Source organism: Lepidochelys kempii, chromosome 1 (assembly GCF_965140265.1).
Source record: "Lepidochelys kempii isolate rLepKem1 chromosome 1, rLepKem1.hap2, whole genome shotgun sequence".
Lineage (NCBI taxonomy): Eukaryota > Metazoa > Chordata > Testudines > Cheloniidae > Lepidochelys > Lepidochelys kempii.
In genome coordinates, this window is record NC_133256.1 from 308,903,961 (window position 1) to 308,928,479 (window position 24,519).

At 42.6% G+C, this 24,519-nt stretch overlaps 2 protein-coding genes across 24 annotated transcripts in view; both read right to left on the bottom strand.

Moving 5' to 3' along the window:
• The window catches only part of CADPS2 (calcium dependent secretion activator 2), a 585,486-nt gene that overhangs the window by 420,288 nt on the left and 140,679 nt on the right, over nucleotides 1–24,519 (bottom strand). The gene's annotated exons all lie outside the window — the stretch shown is intronic.
• Nucleotides 3,727–4,887, bottom strand: RNF148 (ring finger protein 148). The gene has a single exon (XM_073342966.1). It carries the CDS (start codon nucleotides 4,837–4,839, stop codon nucleotides 3,727–3,729), a length of 1,113 nt encoding a protein of 370 aa, XP_073199067.1. The 5' UTR covers nucleotides 4,840–4,887.

Sequence of the window (24,519 nt, forward strand, 5' to 3'; positions counted from 1 at the left end):
TGTCTGCCCCAGGCAATTCCAGCTCACACGGAGGACGGGACTTCCCTGGTCTCCTGACTCCCTGATTAGCCTGCCCACCCTGTCTATCAGGCTGACCTGGAGCATTTGCTTCTCCCCATTGTTCCTGGGGACTGTCAGTCTCAGGGTCCTGATTTCCCATCGACCCTTCCCCTTTTTTTGGGCACTGGGAGTTTGCCCTCCAAAAAAAACCCTTACTGAGTTTAGTCCCCTTGCATTTGCTACAATCCATAAATCACCAAAATGTATAAGTATTTAAATGGATCACCAATCTCAATCCTGGAAACGACTCCTGGGTCAACACACAAACTTAGACAATAACCTTCTATCGATACAATACTCTTTTCCATATCCTCCTCACTAAATGAGATGGGCTCAAGCATGGGCTTAACCTAACTATCGTAAAATTGGCCACAAGTGCATCGTCTGTTACAGCTGCAGAAATTACCATTTTTTATCTATTGAAATAATTTCCTTTAAAAAGTTTCCTTTAGCCTAATCATTGTGAATAAACTTATGGATTAATCTTGCTGCTATGATAGGTTTGGAACACTTCACAGTAGTCTTATAGCACTGGATCAATTATTCTTATCAATTATCCTTCAAATAAAATCTAATAATTCACTTTTTGAATTAAAAAAATAATGGAATGAGTAAACAGCTTACAAGAATGGAGCTGTGTAACACATTTATCTTTTAAGTAACGTTCCTATGGACTAAGAAAAGCTAGCACTGAAAAATGTAAAATACATACCCAAACAAGTGGTTGTGTGGTGGGGGGAGGTTTTTTGTTTGTTTGTGTTTTTTACTGGACCTAGGACTTGCCACTCAAACATGAAAACACTGTAGTATTCACTAAACTTAATACTGAATTTAATGAAGTCCACATGGCTGTGCATGAACATTAAGAGATTTTGATGACAAAGTACCCTTTTTTCTACTTAAAAGATTAGAAAGCCAATTTACTAAACAATTTAATTTACATTATCTCAATTTCAGCAACTGTAATTTCAATAATATTTAACCAGTTTGTAAGATACAAAAACCCATTAGACCACAATATCATGTAAACTTATAATTTAAGTTTTCTTTTCACTTTTTTAAAAAAAAAAAAAAAACTCACTGCTTCCATTTTGTATTATTGTGGCCTCCCTCCAGCAGGCTTCTGTGTAGCTAAACCCTATTAATGATAAATATCTACCCACTGTATCTACAAAATACCAATATTTACTAGTTTCCTCAGATCAGGGTATTACTAAAGTATTACAGCTGATAAATTGTAATAGTGCTACATTTGCGACTTTAAACATTTTCTTTGGTCTCCCTTACCCAAACATCAATCCACTTAGTGAGCCAAATCACCTAATAAGACAAATTCAGCCCTGACCAATTGGTGTTGCACTTACTTATGCAAACATTTGAAATTCGTCCCATGTGTTTTACAAACTCCTTATTAACAGGTAAAAAAAAAAACCCTGCAATAAATTTTGAGAAAGTGAACTTGCAAACAACACTGGAACCATTCTCTCATTACTTTAGGACTTGTGCAAAACAAACGCAAACTTTTATTGTTTGTTACCTTAAATATCTTTGATATTATTTTAAGCATCTTGTTCAATTATGTAAAATTAGACTGTCTGCCATTCAGCTGAAGTTATTTTCCCCCTTACTTATGGTTTTTGTTTGTTTGAAAAGGCCCCATTATGGAAAACAGACTAAAAAGAGTGGGATTGTTTATCATGGAAAGGAGACGAACAAGAGGAGATATGTTAAAAAGAAAAGAATTAATTGTGTAGAGAAGTTACATTGGGAACATTTATTCTCCCTATCTCATAACACAGCAACAAGACAATCTTTAATGAAACTAAAAGGCGGCAAATTCAAAGCCAATAAAAATAACTGCTTTTTCAAAAAACGTGCAATTAGACTTTGGAAGTCATTCCCAAACAAATCATTGAGACCAAGAATTTAGCAAGACTGAAAAAGGAATAGTACACTTCTATGGATAAAGACGATCCAGTTATAATTAGTAACACAACATTTTAGAAAGGATATCAACCTTATGCTTCTTGGTTTAAACTAATCTCAATTTAGATATTAGGATGAGATTTAATGTGGGGGAGGGGGCAGATTATCCCACATTTGCCTGCTGCAGCATCCTTACACCTTCCTCTGGAGATGTGCTCCTGACTATTGTCAGAGACTGGATACTGGATTAGATGGACCTCCAGACTCCTCCAGTATGGTGATTTTTATTTTCTTATGCGGTTGCTTGTCCCTTTTCTCCATCATGCGTGTCTAGGTGAAAAGAGCAGGTGAGGAACCAGTAAGTGTATTATGCTAGTGCAGTAGCCATAGGAAGAAGATGTGGAAGAAGCTGGGGAATTAAAGGCTCCTTCCTCTAATCCTCCTGTACTCTAAGAAATGGCAAGGTGGCAGCATAATTCTCATTATTTATTCTTTGTACTGTAATGCCGACAGATCCCAGTCATCAGCATCAAACCTGGGACCTCTGAAGCTTGGCATACGAGCCTCTACTGCATGAGCTAAAAGCCACATGGCTCTTAGCCAAGGCTGTAGCAGACTCATCAATCTCTAGCTGGGCTAGGTGCCACTAAAGGGGGACAGAGCACCACACCAACCAGGCATGGGTTACAGTAGCACATAGAGATCTCCATCACATCAGGGCTCCATGGGTCTATTGTGCTAGCAGGCTCTGTACAATGTAAGAAATTACAGTCCATGCCCCCAGAGAGCTTACAATCTATTCTAAGAGACAAGAAAATATGTAACTGATGGAGACACAAACATGTGGGCACGGGAGGGAGGAAAAGGAAACAATATATTGTATTAGTACAATGGTAGAATCAGCTGTGTGGACAATTTACATATGTAGCAAGTAAATCAGTATCAACGATCAGTTTCTCTCGTTCTCTCCTGAGTCTTTGAAGGATAAAAGTTGGGGGTGGGAGGGAGCGGGGAAGAGAAAAAGGGAAGAAGTGTTCCTTAAACCTAAGCAGACTCCCAACAGAAACTATAACTCTGCCCAATGCTGCCTCAATGCTTCTCTGGTCTCCTGTCTCCCACCTCATCTGAGCAGTGCCCTCCAAACCCCTACCTCAACAGAAAAAAGACTGAGAATAGGAAATACAATTTAAATCAAAGTAGCAGATGTAAAAAAAAAAAAACCTAACTGGTTTTAAAATCATGTGTTTTACCTAGCTAGGAAGGTATAATTTAACCAAAAGGATGTGATATCCATATATTAAAATGAAAAGTTGTATATCTTTGCCATACCAGGCTACTGCACAAAAACACACAGATGTGTTCTACTCCATCCGGTAAAGTAAAGACTGAAATTTTTCATATGTAATAAGTTACAGAGACAATTTAATTCTTTTTCAGGACAAAGTTTTCCTAACTATTTTTACATAGAAAGTATAAACGGTGACATTTAAGTTGCCAAAAAGTGTCACATAAAAAGTACTCATTATCATAGAAATACTTGCCAAGTTCATTCACGTTCATCCGTTCTACATTTCAGAGCATTATTGAAATTAGCAAAAAGAGTTCAAAATTTATGCTGACAGAATTTCGGAATTTATTTCAAGAATATAAGTTTAATTTTGACCTTTACAAACTAGGTGATCAAGGTGAAGCAACATGAAGGACCAAAGAAATGGTTTGATTATCCATCTGTGAAGGAAGTTATTCATCCACAGATGGTCTCTCTGCACCTTGTACTAACACATATTCATTATGATTATCTTCTTCATTAAGTAAAGTGGTGTTAGGAGCTTCATTTGGCACTACAGCTTGTAAAGACTCTGCTTCATTTTTAACAGGCAGCTCAGTTTCCCTAGCTTTGAGAATGTCATATTTGCACACGGGGCATGTTCTGTGCTTCAGCAGCCAAGGGTCAATGCACTTCCTATGGAAAATATGTCTGCATCTTAAAATGCGCACTACGTCTTTGGGCTTGTATACTTCCAGACACACTACACAGTTCTCTGCATCTGTTTTGGCTTCCTTGTCACTCTCTTTTAATATGCGAAGCTCAAGTTGACCAATAGCTTTCTTGACATCTGTTAATTGTTGGCATCTCCTGATATGAGTTCTTGCTATCCTTAGCCTTCCAGCACAGTAAAAGGTAAAATAGGCCACCGTTACCCATGTGCAGATGAGAAGCGACCCCCAGTAATGATTCATCCAGGAACCATAGCGTTTTCCTACTTCTATTGCTATTATTACTTGGATGCCATTCTGTATCAAGTGTAAAATGTCCACACCTTTCAGATTGCCAATCATAATTGCAACAATATCTTCTGAACCCAGGTACATCATAGGAAATACTCCATTTCCTGTACCTGGATGGTTATAGATAATCACGCCAACTGCTCCTCTCTCTGCTGCCACATTTATTTTCTTTGTGAAGGTACAGTGTCCCCTCTTAATGAGGGCTATCCAGCTCTCAGAGTTTACAGGCCTGCTGAAGTTTGTTAAAGGGTTGCAGGCAATTTGGTTCATTCCCTCTGGTGGCACCACCACTCCAGACACCTTCTGCAATGGGGAGTTTTTTCCAAAAACTCCATTGTCAGCTAACTCCCATACAGTCTTGTTCCCTATTTGAAATGATATGTTCAGATGAGCAACCCAAAAGGCATTGGCTCGGGAGACATGCAGACTCAGCACCAGAAAGACACCAAGACACAGCAACCAGGACGATTTGTCCTCTCTTCTCCAAGCACTAGTCCCAAGCAACTTCATTCCTTTCTCAGCCAAAAAATTACATAACCAGTAAAACAAAACAAAAATTATCATAGTTAAGAACAGTTAAAGAGAATAAAACACTAAAAGCCTGTAAAAACAGAATAACTTCCACTGGTCTCCTGCATTTTGACAGTCTGCTAGTGTGTTTCTTACAAACAGAAGAGGGAAAATATAGCTTTAAAAAAAAGTTAAAAGGCTGATTTCAAAATAATAATAAACAGCTCACTGTTAGGTAATGGGATTGTGACATCAGATGCTCATGAGCCAACATATTAACAAGGACTAACTCATTTGCATACCTGTAATTGTACTTGCTAAAACCACTAAAATACTGATTTAGTTCTCTACATAGTCCTGGGTCATCCTCCTCAACATCATCACTGGAAGAAGGTGGCACCGAAGCCCCTGGGGTGATGGTCTGGCTTGGTCCGGGCCTCGCTGCGGTAGCATTGGTACCGAATAGTGGGGTCCCTGGTGTAGAAGAAACTGACAGGTCTGCCTATCTAGGGAAAAGTTGCAGTATCAGGAAGCTCGGTGCCAGGAATGGCAGCGCAATCTGAGAGGAGAGGGTCAGAACTGTTGGTGCCGAGGTCTTGCTGAGCTGTATATGTGCAGCAGGTGGCGCCATTACAGCAGGCGGTGCCGAGACAATCTTCTTCATGGTCGGTGCCAAGCTAAGGAGCTTGGCTTTAGATAGCTCACCCAACTGAGAACCTGCCCGTACCGGGTCCTTGGCTCCTTGGGAAATCTCAGTACCGGACATTCCCGGTGCCTCGCGGTCCGAGGCTCTTGGTGTCATCGGTACCGGGGCAGAATTTTTGCCAGGAGACAGTTTCTTTTTAGGCAGGTCTCGCTGTAGCAATGACTGAAACGGGTGTTTGGTCGCCTTTTAGTGATAGGGTTCTTCAAAGCAGTCTTGGTAGTAGAGCCCTTGTCTGAGGCTGCTGCTGGTGACCATTGGCCAGGAGGCGTCCTGGAATCTGGATTGGAGGTTGGCCTGAGGGATTTCTCCATCACGAGTAATACTGGTGGTCCCTGGCCTTTAGCGTCCTGACAGTCAGTTTTTTTACAATGAGGACACTTTTGAGGAATATGGGTCTCTCTGAGACGGCGGACCCACTGAGCGTGGCCATCTGAAACAGGTATAGATAGCCTGCATGTCAGGCAGCATTTAAATCCAGGGGAACCAGGCATGCCTGAGGAAGGTCCAGCTCTGGAGAGAAACTGGGGAGCCCGTGTTTAAGCAGTCATTGGTGGAGGCCTGCCAGAGGCGGGAGGTGAAAAAACTACCCTGATTTTTTTTTTAAATTATGGAAGAAACTAAAAGTAATGGTAACCGAAGTTAACTAGAAGAGAGAAGATAAAATAAAAAGGAAGGAATATAAACTTTCTACAAAGTAGAAGGGATGCTGCTGTTGCTCCGACTCAAGCCAAGAGCAGTAAAGAAGGAACTGGGGGTCGGTTGGCTGCGCATGCTAGGTAGCCGCTCGGAGTGTGGTGAGACGCCATGCGTGCGCAGCCAACCGAGACACTGCTACTGTAAATCTTCAATTATAAGCGCAATGTGCCAAGACACCTAAAGTGGAGCACCCACAGGGACGCTCCTCGAAGAACTTTAAAGTTCCCGGAACTCCACTGGTATCAGAGGAAATGCAGATACAAATCCTTTGGTAAAGATCTAAGTGGTAATAAGACAGTTAAGGAATAGGGTTGCCAGCTGTCGACCAGAATACCCGGTCGAAAAGGGACCCTGATGGCTCTGGTCAGCACCTTGGACTGGGCTATTAAAAGTCCAGTTGGCAGGGCTGGCAGGCTCCCTACTTGGTTCCACACAGCTCCCCAGAAGAGGCGACAAGTCCCTTGTCTCCTAGGCGGAGGAGAGAGGGACTCCGCGTGCTGCCCCGAGCACTGGCTCTGCCGCTCCCGTTGCCTGGGAAACGCGGTCAGTGGGAGCTGCGGGGGCAGCGCCCATGGGCTGAGGCAGCACACAGAGCTGTCTAGCCGCGCCTCCGCCTAGGAGCCGAGGGACATGTCACTGCTCCCAGGGAGCTCCCTGAGGTAAGAGCTGCTGTGAGCCCACATCCCTCACCCTCTCCTGCACACCCCCTCCCGCAACCCAGCTGAGTCCCCTCCTGCATCCACACCCCCTCCCGCACCCAAACTCCCTCCCAGAACCTGCACCCCAACCCCCTGCCCTAGCCCAGAACCCCCTCCCACACCCTGAACCCCTCATTTCTGGCCTCACCCCAGAGCCCGCACCCTGGCCCAGAGCCCATTACCCTTTCTACACCCCAACCCCCTGCCTCAGCCCAGAGCCACTTCCCACACACCGAACCCCTAGGCTCCATCCCCCAGCCCAGAGCCCTCTCCTACACCCCAAAACCGTCATCCCTGACCCACCCCAAAGCCTGCACCCCAACCTCCTGCCCAGCCGTGTTCCCTGTAAGCTGCAGACTTGGGCAGCCATGCAGGAGAGATTTAAGTGCCTCCCAGCTGATTTGTGTTCAGGTGCCCCTTCCCCCACATTGCTCCATCCTGCAGCTGCTCCTGGGACCCTCCTGCTGGATATGCAGAGCAGGGGATGGGGTGGGAGGAGAGTGCTGATGTCAGGGTGTCCCCCTGCCGCCGCCCCTGTACCCCATCTCCACAGAGCAGGGCAGAGGAGATACAGCCTGGCTCAGGAGGACTGGGAGCTGTTACAGTGTAAGGTCTGAATGGTGAGTGGCTGAGTGTCTTTCTTAAAGAGACAGTGCACTGTTTCTGAGATTTCCCCAGCAGCCACCTCACACAGTCTCTCTCTCTCTCTCTCTCCCCCCCCCATCCCCCGCCCATGTACCCCACCTCCACAGAGCAGGGGAGGGGAGATAACAGGGCTCAGGACAGAGCAGGAGAGCTTTCAGTGAGTGTCTTAAAGAGACAGCGCACAGCTTTCCCCAGCAGCAAGCACACACACAGTTTCTCTGTGTGTGTGTCTCTCTCTCTCTCTCTCTCACACACAGTCTTTTTCACACTCACCTCCCAACACATACTTGTATTATTATTGTTGTTACTTCTTTGAACTTTCTGCAATGCACATATATTCTCTGTAATTTTATTCTTTTAAAGTGTGTTATTTTAGTGTTTTGACTGGTCTATGCATTTCATAATTTTTATTTCTCTTACACTTAAATTTAATTCTTTTGAGTAGTGAGTTCTAAAATGCCTAACCTGTCCTGTCTGGAGTAATTATCCCTATGGTAAGTTTTTAAACAGAGAGAGAGAGAGACAAAGTTCCTCCTCTACCTTGGTGGATCTTGTGCTTACTGGCAGATTTGCTCATCTTGGAGCTTCACAGCAGCCCTCAGTTTGGCCATTTTCATGAACCCACAGTCCAGGACAACTCCTCCTGTGTCTGACCAGGAGTTGGGAGGTTTGCGGGGAACCTGGGACCGCCTTCTACTCCAACAGTCCGCGTTCTCACTCTCAGCTCCTAGTGCCTCTTGCTCCCAGCTCCTCAAACACGCACACCACAAACTGAAGTGAGCTCCTTTTTAAAACCCAGATGCCCTGATTAGCCTGCCTTAATTGATTCTAGCAGCTTCTTGATTGGCTGCAGTGTTCTAATCAGCCTGTCTTAATTGTCTCCAGAAGGTTCCTGATTGTTCTGAAACCTTCCCTATTACCTTACCCAGGGAAAAAGGACCTACTTTGCCCTTGGGCTAATATGTCTGCTTTCTATTACTCTCCTATAGCCATATGGCCTGACCCTGTCACAATATATATATAGTTTTTTTTGTTTCTACTGGTGGTGCACATCGGCACACAGTTCAGTGCACATAACATTTATTCCACATATGGATGGAAAAAAATAGAGGGAATATGCCCCAGCCTTGTGAAAATTAGCAAGGGTTGGAGAGAGTGAGCAACAGAGGAAGGAGGGGACAGAGTGTGCAGGGGGCGGGGCTCAGAGAAGGCAGGGTTGGGGCCTCAGGTAGAGATGGGGCAAGGGTGTTCAGTTTTGTGCAATTAAAAAGTTGGCAACCCTATCAAGGAACCAAAACTACTTCCACCTCTGGAGCAAAACTGTAGAAATACTTGTTGCCCTCTGATTAGATCCAACTGCATCTATTTGGGAAAAGAAACATTTGCAAAAGTATGCTTGGATTACGTTTTTCACAGGACATTCCCTTGGCTGTAGAGAGAGAAAGCACTACTATGCTACACCCTGATTTCTCTGGAAGATCTGGAAATCTATTACTTAACTCAAGAATGCTTAGCAACATTGAAGACAAAGAACTCAACAGGAAAGCTATTGGGTTCTACCACTGGCAAGGGCCGAGGAATAACGAGTGAACATCTCTCCTCTGTGGGACTAGTGCTCCCCTACGTTTAGGCAAAAATCCCTCCCCATCAGTCATCAGCTTTGTGATGGTCTCTCCAATTCCTCTGTGTGCTACTCTGACCTCTAAAGTCTTCCTGACAACTTCCTTCAATAGCGATGTCTCAGACTGACTAAAAGACAGAGCTAGGAAGTGAACTGAGACAGAGCTGGGGGAGAACGCAACAGGCTGGTCAAAGGGCCCCCCACAACCATACGAGGAAATTGGAAGTAAAAGGAAGCACATAAGAAACAAGGGGAGATGCACCAAAGCATATAGAAAGAGATAATGGGAAAAGCAGGTCTGCAAAGAGACACTGGAAAAATGGGGGTCCAGATTAGTATGAGAGGGGAAAACTGGGGGAAAAGAGGGTAAGAAAGATGAGGGATTCACACATTGAGTGAAAGGGTTCCAATAAAATTAAAAGGAAAGAGGGGGAAGAAAAATGAGACAGACCAAAAAAGGAAGAAAAAGGAGAAGGAATTTGAAAAAGAGAGAAAAACTTCAAAAGGAAAAGAGAATCACAAGACAGACAGCTAGAGAGAGACCAGGAAAAAGCAATTAGCGAAAAATAAATATGAGGAAACAAAAAGAGGAAACAAGAAATCAAAGGATGTTTTTTGAGTGCACAGGCAGTTTGCTGTTAGTTTTACATATGCTACTCCCCAACAGTGAATATTCCTGTTGCTGCTGCCAAGACAAATGGTTTTCCATTCTAATTTTGTAATACTTGCTATCAATGTAATTTATGAAAAGAGATGCTAGTTTATGAGATCTGAATAAAATTATGTGGAACATTCCAAAGAAAAGATATTCAGAAGTATGTTATTCTGGCTTTCTGATCTACCCCCACCAGTGTTATGGCTGGTACTTGAAACAAGAGTAAGATGAGGGAGCTCAGTATGCCTAGAGGACAGAGCACTAGACTGAGGCTCAGAAGCCCAGGGTTCTATTCCCAGCTCTGTGATTGGTCTGCTGGGTGACCATGGGCAAGCGATTTCACCTTCCTGTGCCTCGGTTTCCCCATCTGTAGAATGGGTAATGCAACTGACCTCCCTTTGTAAAGCACCTTGAGTTCTACTGATTAAAACAGAGCTGGAGAGCTAAGAAAATTAAGAAGCAGGTGTGTTATTATGGTCCCCTTGAACTGCCCCAGTTTACTGCCTCTCTGCTGGTGCTCACAGCTTTCCCAAGTTGACAAGAATCAGGTCTATTTCCAAGTTATTCGGGGATCTAAAAATCAGCATTAAAGATGACCAGAATCTTATTAAATGTTATATTTAATACTTGTGAAAGTGATGAGCATCAAAACATGCCACAACCGGCTCAAGTCACCAGCAAACCAAGCATGTGCTTGGGGTGGCAGAATTCCAGGGGCGGCATTCCGGGTGGTTTTTTTTGTTGTTGTTTGTTTTTGGGTTTTTTTTGCTTCAGAAGTTGCGCTCTCTGAGGGTTGTGGTTTTTTGCACTTGGGACGGCAAAAAACCTAGAGCCAGCCCTGAAACACGCTGAAACTGTATCTGGCAGACTCAGAAAGAATGCATTACATCCATACACTACAAAAGGCAATTTCTGCAACAACAGATAACTGGAAACAATCTTTTTTTTAAAATGAAAGCAATTTTGTTTAAAACAAATAGTTTGTTTAAAACCAATAGGATTTTCATTCCACTTGCAAGGGAGCTCCCTAATTGCCATTGGACAGGAAGGTGAGTAGCTCTTTTAAAAAAATCATTTCTGCACAAAATAAATATGATTGTTAAAAATTAGTGTTTTATACTCTGATCTCCCAGGATAGTCCATCCCTGGATGTGGGACCCAAATTTTACAGTTATTTACCAAACAAAACCACGGTTAAGTTTGTGGTAGGAGAAAAGATTATTCCTCTTCATTAAATGTTTCCCCAGAGTGACTTGTGGTTCTCATTTTTGCTCTACTCGAGTGTAAAATGGAAACCATGCAAGTCTCAGCACATTTGTCAATGGTGTCATACAGGGTTAATTTTGCTTGAAATATAAAGATCCTTTCACTGCAAGTATTTTTTTCGTTGTCAAAGTTCTCTTGCAGTAGCTATTTTTCCCCAATGCGGGTTAGTAGCTATTAGTCTGAAAAAACACCCTACTATATCTCTATTTTGAAATCATACATATTTGGATGTTTGAGGACCAAAAGAGATCAAAATTTTCAACACATTACTTATTCAGAGGGCTTTTGCACATGTAAATTATATAGCCTGTGTATATGAGCACTCAAAAATCATGCAGGCAGAGAGAAACAGAGTGAAGCCCCGTTAAAAATTTAATCCATAATACCGTCTCTCCTCATACCAGTAAAAAAGGTTCAGTAAAACCCTGAAACATTAATACATGTTCTAAGTTATGCTGTATTTCCACTGTACAACTCTCATTAGGCTTAATGAAAGCTGTGTAGGTAAAAACCCCAACCCAGTACTTTGAAAATATGTGTTGCTTATTGGGAAAGGAGTGGAGAGAAAAAGGTGTGTCTTTTTTCCCCAATTAATTTAGCATCCCTGGAAAGTGCCAAATTAAAATCCTTGGAGACTTAATTCCATTATTTACGTTAGCATAAGCCCCCGTGTAACCTTCCCCACACCGCTCAACCAATATACTTTCAACCTTAGTAATTACTTTGGAGAAGGAGAAATTTCTTACTTTTTGTTAAAAATGAGTTTGCAGAACTACGAAGAAAGCTGTGAAGTTTAATAGTATCATAGAAGAATCTGGAAATTCTGTTAAGGTTGTTTGTAAGTACTCGTGCTCTGTAATAGTCTCAATTACCTAATATTGTTATACACTACAGGCCAAAGTGAACAACACTGTTATTGATAGCAAAAAGGAACCCAGAGAGCATATAAAGGATGCTTTAACATTTCTCCACAAAAAGCAGTGTGCACTTAAGTATTTGGGTGTATATACACCTCTACCCAGATATAACCCAACCCGATATAACACGAATTCGGATATAATGCGGTAAAGAGGGGCACTCTGGGGGGCGGGGTTGCGCACTCCAGTGGATCATCAGCAAGTTCGATATAATGCGGTTTCACCTATAACACGGTCAGATTTTTTGGCTCCCGAGGACCGCATTATATCGGTGTAGAGGTGTAGTAGTATGTGCATATGTGAACCCAAAAAGTGTGGTTGCTTCCTTCCATTCTCCACAGCCCAATGAAGGGCACACAAACCTCCCTGAGACAGATGAAGTATTATAGGCCCACTACTCTCATTTTCCTGACATGAGCGCTGGAAACAGAGAGGATGAAATCCCAGTTTGCCATTGACTTTAATGGGGCTATACACTTCATCCACCTCAACACTTAAAACAATGGAAATTCATTCCTTTCTACCTTCATACTGCCTACAACACTGTCGACAGCACACTCCAGTGTTCCATAAGGCTTTCATCTCCAAAAGATGCCCAAAAGCAACACATATCCCAGGTTGATCAAATCCGAACTCCAATGCAAAATGTTATTAGTGATCTCATATGCTTTTGTATCAACAGATCAGTACATCTGACTGTCACATAGATTCATAGATATTTAGGTCAGAAGGGACCATTATGATCATCTAGTCTGACCTCCTGCACAACGCAGGCCACAGAATTTCACCCACCACTCCTGCAAAAAACCTCACACCTATACCTGTGCTATTGAAGTATATTCAATATATCTATAGGAACTTATTTTGCCTTAACGTTATGGAGGTCACTGTTAAGGTTTTGTATTGAAGTGCAATTCTGATAAAGTTGGGGTGCGTATTGCTCTTAGGTTTCCCTTGGAGATGAAAATGAAAGCCTTCTTGAGCACTGGAATGGCCACGACTTTTACACCACAACAGATTTGTTATCCCATTAGAATTTGGCACATTTGCTGTAGAAAATATATTTCTGTTAAGGCTAAAAAGTTATAAGATACTCTACAGACAAACAATACGATGCATAACTGATACTCTAGGAAGCAACACATGAAGAGCAACAATACGGCCAAAGGACAAGTCCCAATGTGTTTCAGATTACTTGCAAAAGGGATACAAAGAATAGTGACAATCCAGTGAAAAAAATTTCCTGCAAGGTCAAAAATTCTCTTATTCTTTCTGCATCAGTTCTTTTAAACAAAAAACAAAAACACCCCACACTAACAATTCCAATAGTACTCCAAAGATCATATTCTGTGGTTTGCTTTTGCAGCTTCCATGAGTACTAGATACTTCAGAGAAAATACAGAAGAACATGGTCCTTCTCTCAGAGACTTTACAGTGTTACGAATGATTTGCCCATGGACATACCAAATGTAATTGACAGACTCTGGATAAGAACTCACATCCTGAAATCCACTAGACTATGCTGCCTCTCACTTTTCACTATAATATATTATCACTCCTACCATAACCCTCAGGATGGGTGGGGCGGGGAGGAGAGAAAGAGAGAGAATTTGGGTTTCGGAAGGCCGGAACAGTCAAAGATAAAAGGATACTTCCCCTTCCTACCAAGGAAGGGTTTTTTTTTTATTCCAAGAAACATGATCGTGGTGGTTTTTGGTCTGGGGCTCTTTTTGGGAGGAAGGGTTGGATGGGGGTGTTTGTGGGGGAGAGGAGGAAAGATCCACAAGGCCAAGGATAGAAGATTCCCCATGCCAAAGGAAAAAAGAAATGACTTCCCTACGCACCATTCCCCACTGTTGATCTGAGGAACAGTGTCTGGGTGACACAGGAGGACCACACTCCCCACCAAGCAGGGGAATTTGTAGACAATGAGGACCAAAATGGCAGATGGCAGAGGACAGGAGAGCAGTAGAATGGTTGTGGAAGGGGAAAATAGACTAAGTGGGCCGGGAAATAGGGAAGTGCAAACGGGGAAAGGCTGATGAAGAAAAGAGAGACAAAAGATAAACACAGAAACATAAAAGTCAAATAAGGAAGGAGTGTTTTAATTATTATCATCTATCTGCATGCACCCTTTTTAGAAGAAAAATACCTTTAAAAAGAAAAATAGTCTCTAAAATGGTAAAACAGTTCAACAATTTAGAGGGGGAAAGAAGACTGAAGATCTAGCAAGCTGATCTGAGTTTATAATCAATAATATATCATTAGAAAGTTTGATTAGTACTATTTGTCTAGTGCCAACAGTGTGCTTGGTGCTGTAGAAAATACAGATCTATAGACAGTCCCTACCTCAAAGAGCTTAAAATCTAAAAGACACAGAGACTGCACTGGAAAATACAGGATGAAGGAACAAGAAGTCTTGAATCAATAGTGGCTTGGTTAAGAATTACACACACAAAAATGAAAATACGTCCCTGCCTTTTTTTTTCCTGGGCTGGGCTGCCACCCCCCTCTTGAACCCCATCTCCTTCCTACTAGGGCTGTCTATTAATTACTGTTAATGTATGTGATTAATGCAAAACAAATTAACTATATTAAAAAATAGTCACAATCAATCACAGTTTTAATCACTTTAAGCAATAATAGAAAACCAATTTAAATTATAAATATTTTTGGATGTTTTTCCACATCTTCAAATATAGTGATTTAATTTACAACACAGAATACAAAGTGTATAGTGCTCACTTTATATTATTAGTTTTGATTATATATATTTGTGCTGTAAAAATGATAAAATAGTATTTTTTCAATTCATCTCATACAAGTACCGTAGTGCAATTTCTATCGTGAAAGTGCAATTTACAAATGTAGATTTTTTTTTAACATAATTGCACTCAAAAACAAAACAATGTAAAACTTCAGTACCTACAAGTTCACTCAGTCCTATTTCTTGTTCAGTCAACCGCTAAGACAAACGTTTACGGTAGATAATGCTGCCCACTTCTTATTTACAAGGTCGCCTGAAAGTGAGAACAGCAGCTCGCATGGCACTATTGTAGTCAGTGTTGCAAGGTATTTACGTGCCAGATATGCTAAACATTCACATGTCCTTTCATGCTTTGATTTGTAGGCGCTAAAGTATGATTAAAACTTCAATTAATCGTAACTAATTTTTTTTAAACTCATGATTAATTTTTTTTTAAATAGTTTTACAATCCTACTTCCTACAGCTAGTTTTCATTACAGAAAGCATGGATAAGGTTATTCCAACACAACTTGCTCAAAATGTCAACTTTTTAATCAAACACACACAACCCCTTTTTCCCCCTGTTCTAAAAAGTAATCTTTATGTGTGAAAAAGCAACTCCACATTTTCCTTGATTGATTTTTCACAAGGGTGATCAATTCAAAATGATGGTGGAAAAGTTATAATATACATAATAGCTTCAAAATGCATTCTGAATCTTAAATCCTTCTTCAGATTTAATAATAACCCAGCTGCACTTCAGACAGCAACGCTTCAATGGGAAGATTAATGAACATTTGGACTGCAGTTTAATCCCTCTAGATTTTAGTATGCAAAGTGCAAACTTTTATAAATTAGACTATTTTTCTGCTTTCCAATTATGTGTCAAGGTTCGTATAGCTTTAATAGCAATTTTGAGACTTCTTAGTCATAGTTCGCTCTCCCTTTAGAGCTATTAAATTTTTAGAAAATATTAAAAATTCACTGAACTACAGTAAGTTCTAGACCTTTCAAAATTATGTTTTAATGCATCATTCCAAAACAAATATATTTCTGCAATTATATTTTCCTGCCATTATATTTTCCCCAAAAAATTTAACTGCACCAAGACACCGGCAAACATACAAATGGCATGGATGATAACTTTACTGCAGACTTCCCTATAGCTAAACTATATAGTAACAGCTTTGATCCATCATTGTCATGATCGTTTGAAGCATGCCTACCAATAAAACTACTTTTTTAGTCCTTTCATGTTGTACATTCAGGCAGATTTTGAAATAAAAGGGTCTGGAAGCGGAAGAATATGAAGGCAGGCTGAGATAAGGAGGTAGCTGAAGGCAGTTGGTGCAATGCTGCTTTTGCAAAGCGTCTGTAGAGAAAGGGCCTTCTAACAGATTCATGTCATTGACCCAGACTGGTTTCCTTTCCTCTGTCCTAAAGCTTTAAATAGCCAGAGTAATTTCAAGTGCTTTTTATTTTCTATTATTCCACTCAATTTATAATTGTACTTCAGCTAATGTGTGAGATTTTTCATTTTTATTACAGCTTCTTCTACACTACTCTGAAAAGTTATTTCCCATTTATCTAAAAATCCGATTAACAGTGACCTAAGTAGTTATAATAAATTGTAACTAAATTCTGTTCCAGAGTATTTGAAAGTATTTTTTTTTATCATCCATCTGCTAGCCTCTAACACACATAGGTCATACTGTGAGGGTTATTTTTGCCATGTTTAAATAGAGATCACTTCTCTATGTGTTGCCTTGAAAAGCCAAAATAATCCTCATGAGATTTTTTTGGTGTCAATTTTGACACACAACCAGAGGCCTCCTTATTATCATGATCCCTTATAATCAAAATGGCTCCTTCTCACTCTTCCATTATAGCTATATGGAATATAACCGGACGATACTTGAGCATATATTACAATGTGCAGGGTACATTGTAATCTATGCTTCTGTAATTAAATAATTAGGCTAGTTAGTAAACAGCTGCAAGATATTTGTAACCAATGTTGTTGACAGTGCACAGAGCTTACAGATTGAGTCAACATTGCCACTTGAGAAAGTAATCTAAAGAGCTCATCACACTCAGGTCATTAGAAATCAGGATGTAAATCAGGGAATAAACAAAGGAACGAAGTGTTACTCAGCCAATAGAATCTAAGAAGAAACATTGAGACAAGGAACGTGTTCCAGAATAATAATTGGAAGGAAGGGATTTGAATAAGGTAAAGTGAGTCAGGTACTTGCTGCAGGCACAAGGGAAGTCTGGTACAAGGTTGCCCAACATGGAAGAAAAGATCTGGAAAATTATTATTATTATGTTTATTACGGTAGTGCATAAGGACCAATCAAGAACAGGGCTCCCACTGGGCTAGGCCCCGCACAAACACAATAGTAGACAGTCCCTGCCTCAAAGAGCAAACAATCCAAATAGACAAGACAGACACAGAACCAGGGAAGGGATATAACACACCAGCAGAATGAACAATGTGATGGCTGCAAACATCATGTTATTTGCACAATTTTATTTTTGGGGAGGGTTTATCTAAGGGGATAAGCTACATGAAGCAAAAAGTGAAAGCAGAGAGGACACTGAAGGGAAGGGGTGAAGGGAAACAGAGCAAGAGAGAAGAGGGAAAGAGAGTAGGGTTGCCAACTTTCCAATTTCTCAAAACTGGACACTACTACAGGAGCGCCAGAACCTCCCTCTGCTCCGCCTCTTCCCCCGAGGCACCAGCCCCTACTCGTTCCTCTCCCCTTTCCCTGTCACTCTATCCTCTCCACCCCCCACTAGCTGAGCTCCCTCTGCCCAGAAGGGGACTACTCATCTGCTGCCCTTGGAGCTGGGGCTGGAAGCTGCAGCCTAAGCAGAGCCTGCCTGCCTGCCCACAAGACACAGGTAGGAAGTAGCCCAGGCTAAGCAGGTTGATAACCTAGTGCTTCCCCCTCCCTCCAGCCCGTTCACCCTTAAGGCAGGTAAAAAGTGGAAGGGCAGGGCCCTTGGCCCTCCCATTCCGGCGCCCCCGCACTACAGCTATGGTCAAAACTGCCTAGGCCGCTCAGCTTCCCACAGCCAGTGACCAACAAGGGGCCAAGCCACGCTCTCTTCCCCCAGTAGCAGATCATCCATGCCTGTGGTGGAAGCAGAGTCAGCCCTGCTCAGGAGCCTGGGCAAAATGGAACCAAAAGCATCTCCGCCCCTGGCGACCATCATCAGGTATGACTAGATCACAAGATGAATCTTAGCAAAAGTAGGGGAACAATTAGCAGAAGTGAGACAGGATACTTATCCAAACAAAATACATTTGGTTTCAGTTTGAATCAAACTTTTAGCTCCGATATCAGCAATTCCTCTCTTCTCCTTAACCCTGGTATGAATAAGCTGCTACTTGCATTAGTACGTGGTGATTTACTTAAGCCATTTATAGTTTCTTTGTCAAATACGGTTTACAAAAGGTACACGATTTCCTTGCATCGTCTAGTAAGTACATGAAATAGACTTCAGTTTTGTAAAATATGACCACTGGCTTTCACCAGGTCAAATTATTTTAATGAAAACTGGCTTATGTAAGTTTGGTTTATTAAAATTCTGTATGCATTAAATGATTGTTCCATTATATTTCATCTACTCCTATTAAAAAACATTTAGCCTCAACTCTCCAGTTTCTGCTTCATTTACACCATGTGTTACAAAAGAAATGAAAAATAAAGCCTCCAATTATTAAATAACCCATTTAGTAAAACAGTTTTATTTTAAATGTAATAAAAACAATGCAAACATATTTTTCAAATCCAGGGCAAAAGAAGAAATCAGTGACATCTCTCTGAAATCTTATGAGAGCCTGGACACGGGATTCCCATTTCTCCCAGTGACACCACCTCGTATTTCAGTTAAGATCAAAAAAGGTCAGGACCAGGTTTGTTTCCTAATTAAAACTAGCTGAGAGCTCCATAATTTCCCTCATGGGATGCCAAAAAGCTAAAGCTTCCATTCTATAGGAGAGTGGATAAAAGAAATCACTGTTAGAGCCCCAGCTCACTGATTCTTCTAGAAGAGGTGATAGTCACTAGAGACAGTTTTCATGGACAAATGGAGAAGGGAACATTTAGCTAGTGGCTCAAAGGAGGCTTCACTAGAGAATTGAAGATCAAGTTCAAGTTCCATGAAGGGGTAGGTTCCCTTAGATGTGGGAAAAGGCTAGCTAATCCCCTGATTAACCAGGAAATGGTGGGGTGAGTAAACACTGAAAGCTCTTCAACTGGAAACGGCTGCTAAATGGACTTTAACAACTCAGAGAAAGGTCTGAATTCTTCAAACCCAAAAGGTAATCCTAGACATCAGATAAGGAAGAGTCAACAAAAGACAAATGCTGAAAGGGTACACCAGTGTAAAAGCTCTTCCACTTCTGCAGATATGTCAACACCTTTCTACTGTTCAGCAATACCTCATGTACCTCTTTTGAACAGGTGATCTTTACTCCAAACAGCCACCCTGGACTCGGTTCTCTCATGAATCAAGTTTTGACAAACAATACCATCTAGAAAAGGAGTACTTGTGGCACCTTAGAGACTAACCAATTTATTTGAGCATGAGCTTTTGTGAGCTACAGCTCACTTCATCGGATGCATACCGTGGAAACTGCAGCAGACTTTATATATACACAGAGAATATGAAACAATACCTCTTCCCACCCCACTGTCCTGCTGGTAATAGCTTATCTAAAGTGATTATCAGGTTGGGCCATTTCCAGCACAAATCCAGGTTTTCTCACCCTCCACCCCCCACACAAATTCACTCTCCTGCTGGTGATAGCCCATCCAAAGTGACAACTCTTTACACAATGTGCATGATAATCAAGTTGGGCCATTTCCTGCACAAATCCAGGTTCTCTCACCCCCTCACCCCCCTCCCAAAAACCACACACACAAACTCACTCTCCTGCTGGTAATAGCTCATCCAAACTGAACACTCTCCAAGTTTAAATTCAAGTTAAACCAGAACATCTGGGGGGGAGGGAGGTAGGAAAAAACAAGAGGAAATAGGCTACCTTGCATAATGACTTAGCCACTCCCAGTCTCTATTTAAGCCTAAATTAATAGTATCCAATTTGCAAATGAATTCCAATTCAGCAGTTTCTCGCTGGAGTCTGGATTTGAAGTTTTTTTGTTTTAAGATAGCGACCTTCATGTCTGTGATTGCGTGACCAGAGAGATTGAAGTGTTCTCCGACTGGTTTATGAATGTTATAATTCTTGACATCTGATTTGTGTCCATTTATTCTTTTACGTAGAGACTGTCCAGTTTGACCAATGTACATGGCAGAGGGGCATTGCTGGCACATGATGGCATATATCACATTGGTGGATGTGCAGCTGAACGAGCCTCTGATAGTGTGGCTGATGTTATTAGGCCCTGTGATGGTGTCCCCTGAATAGATATGTGGGCACAATTGGCAACGGGCTTTGTTGCAAGGATAAGTTCCTGGGTTAGTGGTTCTGTTGTGTGGTATGTGGTTGTTGGTGAGTATTTGCTTCAGGTTGCAGGGCTGTCTGTAGGCAAGGACTGGCCTGTCTCCCAAGATTTGTGAGAGTGTTGGGTCATCCTTTAGGATAGGTTGTAGATCCTTAATAATGCGTTGGAGGGGTTTTAGTTGGGGGCTGAAGGTGACGGCTAGTGGCGTTCTGTTATTTTCTTTGTTAGGCCTGTCCTGTAGTAGGTAACTTCTGGGAACTCTTCTGGCTCTATCAATCTGTTTCTTTACTTCTGCAGGTGGGTATTGTAGTTGTAAGAAAGCTTGACAGAGATCTTGTAGGTGTTTGTCTCTGTCTGAGGGGTTGGAGCAAATGCGGTTGTATCGCAGAGCTTGGCTGTAGACGATGGATTGTGTGGTGTGGTCAGGGTGAAAGCTGGAGGCATGTAGGTAGGAATAGCGGTCAGTAGGTTTCCGGTATAGGGTGGTGTTTATGTGACCATTGTTTATTAGCACTGTAGTGTCCAGGAAGTGGATCTCTTGTGTGGACTGGACCAGGCTGAGGTTGGTGGTGGGGTGGAAATTGTTGAAATCATGGTGGAATTCCTCAAGGGCTTCTTTTCCATGGGTCCAGATGATGAAGATGTCATCAATATAGCGCAAGTAGAGTAGGGGCTTTAGGGGATGAGAGCTGAGGAAGCGTTGTTCTAAATCAGCCATAAAAATGTTGGCATACTGTGGGGCCATGCGGGTACCCATAGCAGTGCCGCTGATCTGAAGGTATGCATTGTCCCCAAATGTGAAATAGTTATGGGTAAGGACAAAGTCACGAAGTTCAGCCACCAGGTTAGCCGTGACATTATCGGGGATAGTGTTCCTGACGGCTTGTAGTCCATCTTTGTGTGGAATGTTGGTGTAGAGGGCTTCTACATCCATAGTGGCCAGGATGGTGTTATCAGGAAGATCACCGATGGATTGAAGTTTCCTCAGGAAGTCAGTGGTGTCTCGAAGGTAGCTGGGAGTGCTGGTAGTGTAGGGCCTGAGGAGGGAGTCTACATAGCCAGACAATCCTGCTGTCAGGGTGCCAATGCCTGAGATGATGGGGCGCCCAGGATTTCCAGGTTTATGGATCTTGGGTAGTAGATAGAATATCCCAGGTCGGGGTTCCAGGGGTGTGTCTGTGCGGATTTGATCTTGTGCTTTTTCAGGAAGTTTCTTGAGCAAATGCTGTAGTTGCTTTTGGTAACTCTCAGTGGGATCAGAGGGTAATGGCTTGTAGAAACTCGTGTTGGAGAGCTGCCGAGCAGCCTCTTGTTCATATTCCGACCTATTCATGACAACAACAGCACCTCCTTTGTCAGCCTTTTTGATTATGATGTCAGAGTTGTTTCTGAGGCTGTGGATGGCATTGCGTTCCGCATGGCTGAGGTTATGGGGCAAGTGATGCTGCTTTTCCACAATTTCAGCCCGTGCACGTCGGCGGAAGCACTCTATGTAGAAGTCCAGTCTGCTGTTTCGACCTTCAGGAGGAGTCCACCTAGAATCCCTCTTTCTGTAGTGTTGGTAGGGAGACCTCTGTGGATTAGTATGTTGTTCAGAGGTATTTTGGAAATATTCCTTGAGTCGGAGACGTCGAAAATAGGATTCTAGGTCACCACAGAACTGTATCGGCTCATTCACCTGCACATCCACCAATGTGATATATGCCATCATGTGCCAGCAATGCCCCTCTGCCATGTACATTGGTCAAACTGGACAGTCTCTACGTAAAAGAATAAATGGACACAAATCAGATGTCAAGAATTATAACATTCATAAACCAGTTGGAGAACACTTCAATCTCTCTGGTCACGCAATCACAGACATGAAGGTCGCTATCTTAAAACAAAAAAACTTCAAATCCAGACTCCAGCGAGAAACTGCTGAATTGGAATTCATTTGCAAATTGGATACTATTAATTTAGGCTTAAATAGAGACTGGGAGTGGCTGTCATTATGCAAGGTAGCCTATTTCCTCTTGTTTTTTCCTCCCCCCCTCATGTTCTGGTTTAACTTGGATTTAAACTTGGAGAGTGGTCCGTTTGGATGAGCTATTACCAGCAGGAGAGTGAGTTTGTGTGTGTATGGGGGTGGGGGGGATGTGAGAAAACCTGGATTTGTGCTGGAAATGGCCCACCTTGATTATCATGCACATTGTAGGGAGAATGGTCACTTTGGATGAGCTATTACCAGCAGGATAGTGAGTTTGTGTGTGGGGTTTTTGGGAGGGGGGTGAGGGGGTGAGAGAACCTGGATTTGTGCAGGAAATGGCCCAACTTGATTATCATGCACGTTGTGTAAAGAGTTGTCACTTTGGATGGGCTATCACCAGCAGGAGAGTGAATTTGTGTGGGGGGGTGGAGGGTGAGAAAACCTGGATTTGTGCTGGAAATGGCCCAACCTGATGATCACTTTAGATAAGCTATTACCAGCAGGACAGTGGGGTGGGAGGAGGTATTGTTTCATATTCTCTGTGTATATATAAAGTCTGCTGCAGTTTCCACGGTATGCATCCGATGAAGTGAGCTGTAGCTCACGAACGCTCATGCTCAAATAAATTGGTTAGTCTCTAAGGTGCCACAAGTACTCCTTTTCTTTTTGCGAATACAGACTAACACGGCTGTTAATCTGAAGAAAATACCCTATAGGGAGCACAAATGATGAAATATTGGTCCTTTGTTAGATCTGTGCAAGGACCATTGTGATTACTCAATGTCTACTTGCTCAAAAAATCCATCAAGTTGTTTCTGATTCCTGGAAGGTGAAGAGCCCTCAGGGTCACACTGTTCTGATCGCACCAGTCCAAAACTTGATAGCCTTCACACACAAGGGCAAGGAATAGGTGCCTCTTGTTTGTTTCTGAAATGTATAGCTGCAATGACGTCTGTGAAGACTGAATTCCAGAGGACAGGCAGAAATGCTACACAGGCCACTCTGATGACTCTGAGCTCTAGGACATTCCTGTGCAACTCCATATCACGCAGGGACCAAGTTCCTTGAATCTGTCAGTGACCCAAGTGAGCTCCCCAGGCTGTCCCTGACATGTCCATGATTAGCACGTTTGTCAGAGAAGACTGAAAAGTGCGCCTTTCATCATGCATTTGTGGGGTCCAACAACCAAGCAAGCTCTACAACGATGTACTGGGGAAATGAAATTTTCCTGTTTATTTGATGACTTGCTGCAGAATAGACTGGCCTGAGCCAGAGTTAGAGGGGCTGCAAGTGAAGTTTGTCAAGTGGCATCACATTCTTGCACAATGACATGCAGACTAATACTGTGAGACAATCCCCTACTCTCCTAGTTGTTTTGAATTAAGTTGGAGGACGAGTGCTTGTTACAAGTGCAATCTGTCCTCAGGCACGTATGACTTTTCTGATCTAGAGTCTATCATGGCTCCTATGAACTGTATTATATGAGATGGTGTGAATGGCTATTTTTTTTAGTTCACTAGTAAGCCCAGCCAGGCAAATAGGGATAGAACACGCTAGACCAGGGGTGGCCAAACTTAGTGACCCACTGAGCTGCATATGACAAACTTTAGAAGTTCAAGAGCCAGAGCACACCTCTCGGGGCTCAGGGCTTCAGCCCCTCTCCTGCTGAAGCCCCAAGCCCCGGCAGCTACACCCCATCGGGCTGAAACCCCAAGACTCCCCTCCCCACTGAGCAAAAGCCCCTTCCCCACCACTCTGCTACAAGGCAGAGGTCCTAATCTCCCCCACCTCCAGTCTGGGAGGTGGAGAATGTGAGTGGGCGGGGGGGCTCTGTGAGCCGCACTTTAACGATAAAAGAGCTGCATGTGGCTCACGAGCCACAGTTTGGCCATCCCTGCACTAAAGGCTCACCATCCTCAATTCACACTGCAATCAGCCTTTGATCAGTTATTTGTCCTGGTAGGGGTATACGTGGTGCCCTGCCTCCTCAGGTGTGCTGCTGCCACTACTAGGCATTTCATAAATACCCTTGGTGCTGTGAAGAGTCCAAATGGCAGTACCCTGTACTAGTAATGATTTGGTCCCACTGTGAATATCAAGTATTTCTTTTCCTGTGGGGAGGGTGCACAGCTACGTGAAATTATGCGTCTTGCAAGGCAAGACTCACAAACCAGTCTTGCATCTGAAGAGATAGAATGATGGAGGCAAGCATAACCATTCTGAATCTGAGGCAGCATATGTATTTTTTCAATCAAATCAGATCTAGGACAGGATGAAAACCTCTTTTCTTTTTTGGGATAAGGAAATACTGGGAGTGGAAGCCTCTTCCCCTGTA

Excerpts from the sequence above, each read along its gene's own strand:
- RNF148 (XM_073342966.1), bottom strand. The coding sequence starts at position 4,839 with ATGATAATTTTTGTTTTGTTTTACTGGTTATGTAATTTTTTGGCTGAG.